Raw genomic sequence first — 12,638 nt, 5'->3', positions numbered from 1 at the left:
TTAAACTGCACCAGTTCTGAACCCATTAAAAACGTTCTAATTGTCTATTGGGCATCAGTCCAAACTACATGAACAGGCATAAACACTTCAATTAAGAACACAATTTCCCATGGCAAATTAAAATACATCTTCAAATGGAAAAATAGCAAAATTATCCTTTACTGACTGCAGCTACATCTCAGTATTATAACTGTAATAGGCTTGTGTGTTGCAATCTGTTGTATACTGATTGACAGGATTACCGCTAAGAGATGGAGATCAAAGCTTTCCTATAGCAGGGAGGCGTGGAATCAAGACTTCTGCACAGTTGACTACTCAGCATGTCATAGTTTACAAATAAATGTATATCACATTTAAGAATTAGCATTGGTAGCATTTAGGTCATTGGCCAATGTGCTACCAAAAATTGGCATTTGAGTAATTAGCAAAAATGCTGAGTGATTAGTTGCAGTCAGATACAGTATATGGATGCATGTAATGATTTGCGTCATGTGGCTTTACATGTAATGTGAGCCCAAGTTCAGGTCATATGATTTGCTGTGGTGCTGTCACCTTATTTATTTCTCACTTCATTTCTTTCTTCACTTGCAAGGTCTTGCATAACATTTGATGTCAGACTCAAGAAATTAGTTCCCTGTAGGCATCTGCCTATTTTTAATATAATACATTTGTATCTACTGTATATATTGTACAACTTAAATTAAAAACAAGTTAGAAAATGTATACATGGCCAGAAATTCAGGTGCATTCAAGGGCTTTGCAGGCACTGTAGTCCTCAATAGACTGAGTCCAGTAGGTCGGTTCTAGAACCTTCTCAATCCATTTCAGGGCTGCAGGGCAAAAAAGCTGAAAACAGACTTAGGCAGGACTCTAGTCCATCACCATAACCAGTCAGTCACACAAACACACTCCAAATCCATATACAGTGACAATCTGCAATTATCAATTAACACAACCAAAATAAAAGACAACTTTGGTAATTTATTCTTTCTTGGCTTGGACATGTCTGCCATTGCAATTATTATGAAATGGGATTTGGAAAAATGTATTCAGTTACGCAAATGAAAGGCAAACCATTATGGGTATCAGGTGAATGTTGCACTCTGATGGTAAACAGAGGACAGGGTGGTTTTTCATACGAACAGTTTTAAATATATTGTGAGGAAGTCTGTTTCGGTGGATGGACTGCCTGTTAAAATGGGGATATTTTGATATTCTTCATTTTTTTATTGGGACGCATAGGCTGAAATTGGACTGTCCCTGTCAATAGGATATCTGGTTGCCCTAATAAATTATACTGACAGTAAAATACTGAATCATTATAATTTTTGGATAATGGAGCAGTGAGGCTGGTTTCCTGTCTTGCACCCCCAAAACACGAGGCTGAGTCTCAGTACTTTAGCAAAACCAGCTTTATTCAGCTTGAAACAGGAACAGCACGGTTATTTATTCTAGCGGGATCTACTACAATAATATACACACACACAACAAAAAGGCAGGGTCATGACCAGGTTAGTGGCCAAGTAATACTGTTCCCTTCATTTATAATGTTCCTTGCATCATCCATCGACGACAGGCACTTATAGCGCGACCGCAGTCAGCTCGGATTTGCTTTCGCTGCGAGCCTGTGGTTATCCTGGCAACTGATAGGCTGTCTTTCGATGATGCGGTGATTGCGCTTCAGGACGCTCTTCAGCCTGTCGTCCCACTGGGGGAAGTCCCAAAAGAGTTAAAAAACCTTACACTCTGTACACAATGGCTTACACACCACACCGTACTTCATTCATACAGAATCTAGATATCCTTTTGTTTCCCTTGCTTGAATTCTATATTTTTATGGTTGGAAAGATCATTTATCTTGCTTTTTACGACTATATATATTTAAAATAGTTACAGCAACTGCGGTCAAGGTAAAAATGAAACAATAAAGTCATTTGTAGTTGAGGTTACACTAAAATGTTTCTCAGAGTTAAGACAGATGGATTAGCAGATTTGCAGGTGCTTATCAATTTTGAAATTTTAAAACTGTACAGCGTAATCTGTTTGAGATATCTAAATGAAAATTGAATTGTCTGAACTAATTTCTTTGAAGAATAAGAGTGCCATTTAAGGGATTTATGTTGTTTCATGGGCGGCACGGTGGCACAGTGGTAGCGCTGCTGCCTTGCAGTTAGGAGACCTGGGGACCTGGGTTTGCTTCCCAGGTCCTACCTGCGTGGAGTTTGCATGTTCTCCCCGTGTCTGCGTGGGTTTCCTCCGGGCGCTCCGGTTTCCTCCCACAGTCCAAAGACATGCAGGTTAGGTGGATTGACAATTCTAAATTGGCCTTAGTGTGTGCTTGATGTGTGGGTGTGTTTGTGTGTGTCCTGCGGTGGGTTGGCACCCTGCCCGGGATTGGTTCCTGCCTTGTGCCCTGTGTTGGCTGGGATTGGCTCCAGCAGACCCCCGTGACCCTGTGTTCGGATTCAGCGGGTTGGATAATGGATGGATGGATGTTGTTTCATGTGGACTCACAAACAGACAGGCATAGCTATCGTAATAGGAGTTTCAAGCATTATATGCAAGTGAACCTAAAAAAGAAAATAGGGTTAGCTATGGGGCATGCCATGGATAGATTTCAGCCCCGTAACTGGATTAAGCAGGTTTGAAAACAAATGATAGATGGGTGACGTTGTACTTTGCTTTTAGTATTAATATGGTAATTAATATGTTTATTTCATTGAAATTTACCAAGCAATTTAGCAAGTCAGAAATAGGCTTTACACAAATTGGTATGAAAGAATGGCAATATTTTTTCATTATTGTTTAGAGAAAATCCACTGACAGAAATGCATTACTACCTTCCAGCCGCTTTCAATATTATTTCTTAATTGATAACCCACACGCTCCTCAACTGTTTCTCCTCACATCTTGTTTATGTGGAGACTGGAAGTAATTTAACAGGGCAGAAATTTTACTGAACAATTCTTTGAAAGACATTATTACAAGAATATTGTTACATGTGCCGCTTATTCTAATAAATGTAACATAACCATCACAATACATTTTCATATAACAGGCAAGTATTAAACCAAATCAAACTCATATTGAAAGTACTTCATAAAAAACACTATCATGTGCTGAAACTAAACAAGAACTTCCTGGAAACAGCTAGTTTTCCTGTTTGAACTCTTGATTATTTATACAGAGTTAAAGTCAAGTCATTGTCCTGAGTAATAATCACTCACTTTATCAAAATATTTTTAAAATGCAAATTAGACTCTGGCTTTTAAATGGGCATCTGCAGTGTGATGAAAGATTGAGTATGGGAACTTAATACTTGATAGTTTTATACCTGACCTCCACCTTGTCATCACCAAGTCTCCATCTGTTTTTTCTGTCTCAGCAGACAGTAATTATTATTATTTTTATTTTTGTAACTGACCAGGAGAAAGACATGAACTAAAGTCATATCCCTGGTTGTTAATCAGGAATCAAGCCTATCTTTTGACACCAAGGGGTTAAACAAGATCTGAAGTCAAGAAGTCAGAAATTAAGTCTATAAACCAGATGTCTCGATGCATGCTCAATAATCCAGGTAAGGAAATCCTAGCAATTTGATTCTGTTCATCTGGACAAAGTTTTTAAGTGGGAGAAATATTTCGAGACTTATCCAAGTCTCTTCCTCACTGAGGAAGAGACTTGGATAAGTCTCAAAATATTTCTCCCACTTAAAAACTTTGTCCAGATGAACAGAATCAAATTTCTAGGATCTATAAACCAGAATTTCACTAAACAAATAATCTCTAGAATAGCATAGTTTTTATCCAGTCTTGTCGACCTTTATATGGTCGCATCAAAGACATCACACGGCATGGAATTCTGGGACACACTATCTTGGCGATCATAATTGCTACCGCCATGGCGGCATCTGCAAGAAAAACATAATGGCAATCCAACATAATGTTAAAAATAATAAACTCTCACAGGGCATCTTGTATAGCAAAATAAACATCAAAATCAAATTCCTCGGATGTCAAGACCCCACTAAAGATGTATAACTGGTCCCCATCAGTTCAGGGAGGTAAAAAAAAAAATTAAACCAGTCATGATACTATTAATCCATTTACTGACATCCAGTTTTAGGATAACAGGAAACCAGATTTTCTAGAGTCACCAATCAAGGTAGGAGATCTGCTAAGCAGGCTGCAGTTGCAATGAATATTTAGAGCACCTGTAACAGATCAGGCGATCTTCTATATGAAAATTAGTATTGTATTTAAGTAGTATTTGCCAAACAATCAATAATTATATCATTACCAGTAACGGCGTACTGCACGATAACATGCAGTGAATACACTTGACTTGACCATACTAAGTTGACCCTTGACCTTCATTGACCATATACAGTGCATCCGGAAAGTATTCACAGCGCATCACTTTTTCCACATTTTGTTATGTTACAGCCTTATTCCAAAATGGATTAAATTCATTTTTTTCCTCAGAATTGTACACACAACACCCCATAATGACAACGTGAAAAAAGTTTACTTGAGGTTTTTGCAAATTTATTAAAAATAAAAAAATTGAGAAAGCACATGTACATAAGTATTCACAGCCTTTGCCATGAAGCTCGAAATTGAGCTCAGGTGCATCCTGTTTCCCCTGATCATCCTTGAGATGTTTCTGCAGCTTAATTGGAGTCCACCTGTGGTAAATTCAGTTGACTGGACATGATTTGGAAAGGCACACACCTGTCTATATAAGGTCCCACAGTTGACAGTTCATTCAGAGCACAAACCAAGCATGAAGTCAAAGAAATTGTCTGTAGACCTCCGAGACAGGATTGTCTCAAGGCACATATCTGGGGAAGGTTACAGAAAAATTTCTGCTGCTTTGAAGGTCCCAATGAGCACAGTGGCCTCCATCATCTGTAAGTGGAAGAAGTTCGAAACCACCAGGACTCTTCCTAGAGCTGGCCGGCCACCTAAACTGAGCGATCGGGGGAGAAGGGCCTTAGTCAAGGAGGTGACCAAGAACCCGATGGTCACTCTGTCAGAGCTCCAGAGGTCCTCTGTGGAGAGTGGAGAACCTTCCAGAAGCACATCCTTCTCTGCAGCAATCCACCAATCAGACCTGTATAGTAAAGTGGCCAGACGGAAGCCACTCCTTAGTAAAAGGCTCATGGCACCCCGCCTGGAGTTTGCCAAAAGGCACCTGAAGGACTCTGGTCAGATGAGACAAAGATTGAACTCTTTGATGTGAATGCCAGACGTCACGTTTGGAGGAAACCTGGCACCATCCCTACAGTTAAGCATGATGGTGGCAGCATCATGCTGTGGGGATGTTTTTCAGCGGCAGGAACTGGGAGACTAGTCAGGATAAAGGGAAAGATGACTGCAGCAATGTACAGAGACATCCTGGATGAAAACCTGCTCCAGAGCGCTCTTGACCTCAGACTGGGGCGACTGTTCATCTTTCAGCAGGACAACGACCCTAAGCACACAGCCAAGATATCAAAGGAGTGGCTTCAGGACAACTCTGTGAATGTCCTTGAGTGGCCCAGACTTGAATCCGATTGAACATCTCTGGAGAGATCTTAAAATGGCTGTGCACCGACGCTTCCCATCCAACCTGATGGAGCTTGAGAGGTGCTGCAAAGAGGAATGGGCGAAACTGGCCAAGGATAGGTGTGCCAAGCTTGTGGCATCATAGTCAAAAAGACGAGGCTGTAATTGCTGCCAAAGGTACATCGACAAAGTATTGAGCAAAGGCTGTTAATACTTATGTACATGTGATTTCTCAGTTTTTTTTATTTTTAATAAATTTGCAAAAACCTCAAGTAAACTTTTTTCACGTTGTCATTATGGGGTGTTGTGTGCAGAATTCTGAGGAAAAAAATGAATTTAATCCATTTTGGAATAAGGCTGTAACATAACAAAATGTGGAAAAAGTGATGCGCTGTGAATACTTTCTGGATGCACTGTATGTGTACCAAATTTCAGGTCAGTAGGTCATATGGTTTGGGAGCTGCAGGTGACTGTACACTTGATTTGACTTTACTTGGTTGACCGTTGATGTCGGAGATCAATCACCCCGAAAGCGGACAGTAGATGTCACGTAGTATATATGTGTACCAAATTTCACATCAATAGGTTAAATGGTTTGTAAGCTACAGGTGATTTAAAATTCTGGACAGACAAATGGAGAGTCACGGTACCGTTTATATAAGAAGATCAATGAATGATACAACTTAGGTAACAAATCAAAAATCTTAACATCATAAACAGTCACATGTCATTCTTCCACAGAAATAGTTATTTCAAATCAGATCCACCTTATAATATAAGGCCATATTTGAACCGAAGCAACAGAATGAAATAAAGTGAAAAACTGAATATTAAAAGAGAGGTGATGTTGTTGGTGTTGGATATGTTTCATGAAGAGAGGCAGGGGATGTCAGAGATTTAGGAGGGGGTAAAGTCAGATCAGATAAAAACAATAAAAATGTGTTATCATCCTGTATACAAACTAGAAATGTTTCTTTCTCACCATCTTCTGGAGGTTGGCTGTAGTCTCTATCATCTAGGACCTCATAATCAAATCCAAGAAGGTCAATAGGGATGGTATACTTTCGAGCAAAATTCTGTTGGGCGCCAGTCAGAAAAGCTTGGGTGAAGAAAAACCCAGATAGCCAGAAGATCGCTGGTGTGCCATTTTCATACCAGTCCTGAAATAACGATACAATGTGAAAACATTACAACACAGTAATAATGCACTTTCTTAATTTTATACAAAAATGAAGGAATAATACTAATCAAATATCTGAGAAGACAAAGTGCCTTACTAAAGAAAAAAAAATATATATATATACAGTATATATATATATATATATATAAAACATATTATGAGGGGCCGTTCAGGAAAAAAAGATTGGTTCATAAATATATACATTGGTTCAGATATATATATCGGTTCAGATACATTGGTTTGAATATATACATTGGTTTTAATACATCCGTTCAGATATATATATCGGTTCAGATATATACATTGGTTGGGATACATTGGTTGAGATATATACATTGATTTGAATACATCCGGTCAGATATATACATTGGTTTAGATACATTGGTTGAGATATATATAAATTGGTTTGCATAGATCCGTTCTGATATATATACATTGGTTGAGATACATCCGTTCAGATATATACATTGGTTTGAATACATCCGTTCAAATATATACATTGGTTGAGATATATATATTGGTTGATATACATTGGTTTAAATATATATATTGGTTTAAATAGATTGGTTTAGATATATACATCGGTTCAGATACATCCGTTCAGATATATATATATTGGTTCAGATAGATCCGTTCAGATATATACATCGGTTGGGATTTACAGGCAGGCACAATGCGGCCACCCAAGTTTAGCATGTCCCTTTTGCTTCATCATTGCTTCAACACTGTTGTCATTATTGTGCATATTTTATACGAGTAGCATATGTTTGTCACGTTTTGTTTTGTAAGTCGTCTTGGTTGGGGGTCCTCGATTTCAAAGCACTTTTTTTCCTTTCATTATTTGAAACACTTACACAGATACCTGCCTCCTCGCCCTGCTCCGTCCCGCCCCAGCTCATTGTACCCACCTCACTCACTCCCTCTTGTCCCTCCCATGACAGATTCTTCCCAAAAGCCGAGTTACCAGGAAGCATTGATAGCAACTGCAGTATCTCCCATTTTTTCTCCTCAACAGACGCTGGTTTATCATTGACCGAAAGCCGCCCGGTGATTTCTGTTATTCCGTATTGGCAGCATTTCATTAAAGGGCGATCTGTTTCATCAAGGACATTAGTCCTGTTTGCTGAAAGGATGTTATGGAGGAAAACACTGGAATAGCGCTGTTTATTCTGAATGTTTATCTGTGATCAGGGATCAGAATGATCAGAATATCCCTACTTCACAAATAACGGGTGTTTAACTGTTTTTATACTAAAACTGACAAAACGACACATATGCACACGTACACACATACACACACATTCGAACTCACAAATCGTGGGTCGCACACACTACTGATTAAGTGTATGTGTCAGGGACGATCATCAAGAGACGCTGGTTTATCATTGACCAAAAACCGCCCGGTGATTTCTGTTATTCCATTTTGACAGCATTTCTTTTTTTAGGCGTAAGCACTATAAGTCCGTTCAGATAGGCCAGTTTACATATTCTCTTCTTGTATCAGCGCGTGCATGTGCGAGTGCTTACGCCTACAAAAAAGTCCCGTCAAAATAAGAGACTCTTTCTCCTTCTTGACGTGAATCATCTTTAAATGAAATGCTGCCAATAAGGAATAATAGAAATCACCGCACTGCTTGCTATCTTTGATGAACTAACGTTTTATATCTCGGAAAATTAGAATATCAATTAAGACCAATGCAAAAAAGGGATTTTTAGAAATGTTGGCCAACTGAAAGGTATGAACATGAAAAGTATGAGCATGTACAGCACTCAATATTTAGTTGGGGCTCCTTTGGCCTGGATTACTGCAGCAATGTGGCGTGGCATGGAGTCGATCAGTCTGTGGCACTGCTCAGGTGTTATGAGAGCCCATGTTGCTCTGATAGTGGCCTTCAGCTCTTCTGAATTGTTGGGTCTGGCGTATTGCATCTTCCTCTTCACAATACCCCATAGATTTTCTATGGGGTTAAGGTCAGGCGCGTTTGCTGGCCAATCAAGAACAGGGATACCACGGTCCTTAAACCAGGTACTGGTAGCTTTGGCACTGTGTGCAGGTGCCAGGTCCTGTTGGAAAATTAAATCTGCATCTCCATAAAGTTCGTCAGCAGCAGGAAGCATGAAGTGCTTTAAAATTTCCTGGTAGACTGCTGCGTTGACCTTGGACCTCAGAAAACACAATGGACCAACACCAGCAGATGACATGGCAGCCCAAACCATCACTGACTGTGGAAGCTTTACACTGGACCTCACGCAACGTGGATTCTGTGCCTCTCCTCTCTTCCTCCAGACTCTGGGACCTTGATTTCCAAAGGAAATGCAAAATTTACTTTCATCAGAGAACATAACTTTGGACCACTCAGCAGCAGTCCAAAGGCGAGACGCTTCTGACGCTGTCTCTTGTTCAAGAGTGGCTTGACACAAGGAATGTGACAGCTGAAACCCATGTCTAGCATACGTCTGTGCGTGGTGGTTCTTGAAGCACTGACTCCAGCTGCAGTCCACTCTTTGTGAATCTCCCCCACATTTTTGAATGGGTTTTGTTTCACAATCCTCTCCAGGGTGCGGTTATCCCTATTGCTTGTACACTTTTTTCTACCACATCTTGTCCTTCCCTTCGCCTCTCTATTAATGTGCTTGGACACAGAGCTCTGTGAACAGCCAGCCTCTTTAGCAATGACCTTTTGTGTCTTGCCCTCCTTGTGCAAGGTGTTAATGGTCGTCTTTTGGACAACTGTCAAGTCAGCAGTCTTCCCCATGATTGTGTAGCCTACAGAACTAGACTGAGAGACCATTTAAAGGCTTTTGCAGGTGTTTTGAGTTAATTAGCTGATTAGAGTGTGGCACCAGGTGTGTTCAATATTGAACCTTTTCACAATATTCTAATTTTCCAAGATACTGAATTTGGGACTTTCATTAGTTGTCAGTTATAATCATCAACATTAAAAGAAATAAACATTTGAAATACATCAGTCTGTGTGTAATGAATTAATCTAATATACAAGTTTCACTTTTTGAATGGAATTACTGAAATAAATCAACTTTGTCATGATATTCTAATTTTATGACCAGAACCTGTATATATAAAATAACATTAAAGTGTAAAACATTTCAGTGTTTCTTTATTGCCACCCTGAGCTTCACTGTTATTTTTAAAAAGTACTATATATCTTGCAGTGCAAATTTTTGTCTCTCATGCCATAATCATAAACTATGTTTGAAAGCATGATAATAAAGTCACCCAGCACAAAACTGAACTTTTAAAAGGTTAGTAACATTATGGGGTCTCCTTGCCTCAAGTATTACAGCACTAATGGCTTGGACTTTCCTTTCTCCTCAGACAGATTTCAGCAAACATCAGCCACTCTCTTAACACAGAGTACAGAAAAACTTAGCAAATGCATTTTTAAATGAAGTGCCTGTACGGATCACTTAATGTGCGAGTGCAGCACGAGGAAGTACACAAAAACAAACAGACAAGATGCAGTTTAAGGGTTGAAATGAGGTCCTTCGTGGGCAAAATGGATAAAAATTGTCAAACGAAGCAGAACATTTCAAAAGAAGGACAGAGGGCATTAAAACTTCATAGATTAAAAAATATTAACCTACTCCCATGTCTGCGTGGGCTCCCTCCGAGTGCTCCAGGTTCCTCCCACAGTCCAAACACATGCAAGGTTAGGTACATTGGCAATCCTAAATTGTCCTTAGTGTGTGGGTGGGTGGGTGTGCTCGCCCTGCTGTGGGCTGGCCCCCTGCCCGGGGTTTGTTTCCTGCCTTGCGCCCTGTGTTGGCTGAGATTGGCTCCAGAAGACCCCTGTGACCCTGTAGTTAGGATATAGCGGGTTGGATACTGGATGGATGGATGTTTAAAATCTGTATCACTGCACAACACCATCTTTGTGGGCTAACTGAGCATATACAGTACTATAAAATAAGGTTTTTCTTCCCTGGTGCCACAGTATAAAGTGGGACATTCCAAAATCATCAACAGACTGTTCTTCAACTTTCCACTTTAAAGATGCACTCCATTTGAAAAGGACTGGAAGGAGTGATAAGGCTACTGTATTGTGAATTGAAAGTGTGGCTGTAGCAGCAGTTTTCAGATTGATACGTGAAGGGGAGATGTGCTCTTTTTTCTCAGTGGCACAAGGCTGTTGAAGTTGATGGAGATTACAAAGGAAATGTGGAGAGTTTATCCTTTGAGTATTTTCCAACAAACCTATGATGAATTGCTAGGAATAAAAAACAGTTGTACAACTTAGTGATCCCTCTCTGTGACCCAGAACCTGGTGGTTTTTCTTTGGGTGCTCCCGTTTTTTCACACATTTTATAATTGTGAATTTCCCATTGGGATTAATAAAGTATCTATCTATCTATCTATCTATCTATCTATCTATCTATCTATCTATCTAATGGTTAAGTTTACTGGAGAGTCTAAATTGGTATGACGCGAGTGTGCCATGCAATGGACTGTTGGGTTGGCAAGTTGATGCTTTGCATCCAGTGCTCCCAGGATAGACTTTACTGTAATAAAATAAATGGATTCAGAAAAGAATTGAAGTAAGGATGGATGAATGATTATACAAATCCAAGGCTCATTTGTCTCCATGAATTTAGGTTAGTTCTCTTATAGTGGAGTGGACATGCTGTCTCCATGATCAGATGGATATTCTCTGTTTTTTTTTCCATGTTACAGTAATTGGTGGTTCCACGTTTGACCATCAGTGAGTGTGTTCAAGTGTGTACCCCATCTCCTGGACCTGGATATTCGACTTACAGCTTTGTTTTTTTAGGGGACAATAAGCAGCATCCACTCAAACCGCATATAAAAATGAAAGTTTATTTGAGATGCGCTTTCTTTATGTACTGTATGTACAAACTTGTGTGCGTGCTTTGAAAAAAAAATGATATTCTGTCTTGTGTCTTAAATTATGAACTTTAATCTCTTACTGTTAGAGGCCTACATATTTAAAAGGCTTAAAGAAGATTAGAATTTAGTCAATCCAACCATATGATTTAGCCAAGAAAAAAAGTTAAAGGAGTTATCTGAACCTGTAAGAACTTAAGCCTGGCAAGGAAGTCATTAACATAGCTGCCAAGTGGCTTCAGGCTGGGGTAAGACTTCTTCATCCACATCCCTGGAATCCGGCCCTTCAGAACGCTGTTTGCAACTTCTTCCAGTTCTGCGGACATCACTACGAGACCCTGTAGACACATCAAGCAGATTTAAGAGGGGTTGCATTGATAGCAATAAATTGCTGAACTTCCTTAGAAAAATACACAAATCACAAATCTACATATTGTATTATACCTTTCATTGCTGTAGTGAAAAAAGTGTTTGCGTGTGTTTATTAGAATGAAAAGTTCAATCACCCAGGGGTATATTAGAAGTGCACATTCATCCAAAAACGCAAAACTACTAAAAGTTGTTGCAAGACTTTTCAGATAAGGAAGACAGAAGTTGTGAGGTAAGGTACTGATACTCACTAATCGGATTGCTGGAGAGAGCAGTGATTAGTACAATTTCACTACATGTAACAATAATGACTCTATAAACCAATTTTTTGTAGGTTGCACAGAGGTTAGCACTCATTTATATAATTTTCTGTAACAAGGAGTTCTGGCATTAACATATCCCAAATTCTTTGATTAACCTTTATTTTGAAAGAACGGCATTATATAATGTAAAGAGAGGAAGGCTTTTATTGCAAAATAAAATTTTAACTTTAAATTTCTACTCTCTTGTAGAGAGTAGTGAAAAATGACAAAAAAAACACTAGCAAAGTTGTCAGAATAGGCAGTTTTAAGCCATATTGGACTATTTTTAGATCGTTTGTGAAAAAATGGCTTGAGCATGACTCTTCATTTTGGGCTATTTATGTTGAAATTATGCATGATTTTGTAAAGACTAA

At 39.2% G+C, this 12,638-nt stretch overlaps 1 protein-coding gene across 3 annotated transcripts in view; it reads right to left on the bottom strand.

The window, feature by feature from the left end:
• Positions 1 to 12,638, bottom strand: part of dnah7 (dynein, axonemal, heavy chain 7) — a 496,694-nt gene that overhangs the window by 12,429 nt on the left and 471,627 nt on the right. For all 3 annotated transcript variants that reach the window (XM_051930473.1, XM_051930475.1, XM_051930474.1), the window contains 2 exons: positions 11,779 to 11,931; positions 6,532 to 6,709 (listed from right to left, as the gene is read on the bottom strand). In XM_051930473.1, the coding sequence (XP_051786433.1) occupies positions 6,532 to 6,709; positions 11,779 to 11,931 (331 nt within the window). The remainder of the gene's footprint in view (positions 1 to 6,531; positions 6,710 to 11,778; positions 11,932 to 12,638) is intronic.

This window comes from Erpetoichthys calabaricus, chromosome 8 (assembly GCF_900747795.2).
Source record: "Erpetoichthys calabaricus chromosome 8, fErpCal1.3, whole genome shotgun sequence".
Taxonomy (NCBI): domain Eukaryota; kingdom Metazoa; phylum Chordata; class Cladistia; order Polypteriformes; family Polypteridae; genus Erpetoichthys; species Erpetoichthys calabaricus.
Note: the sequence above shows the minus strand (reverse complement) of the source record. Positions and strands in the feature narration are given on the sequence as shown.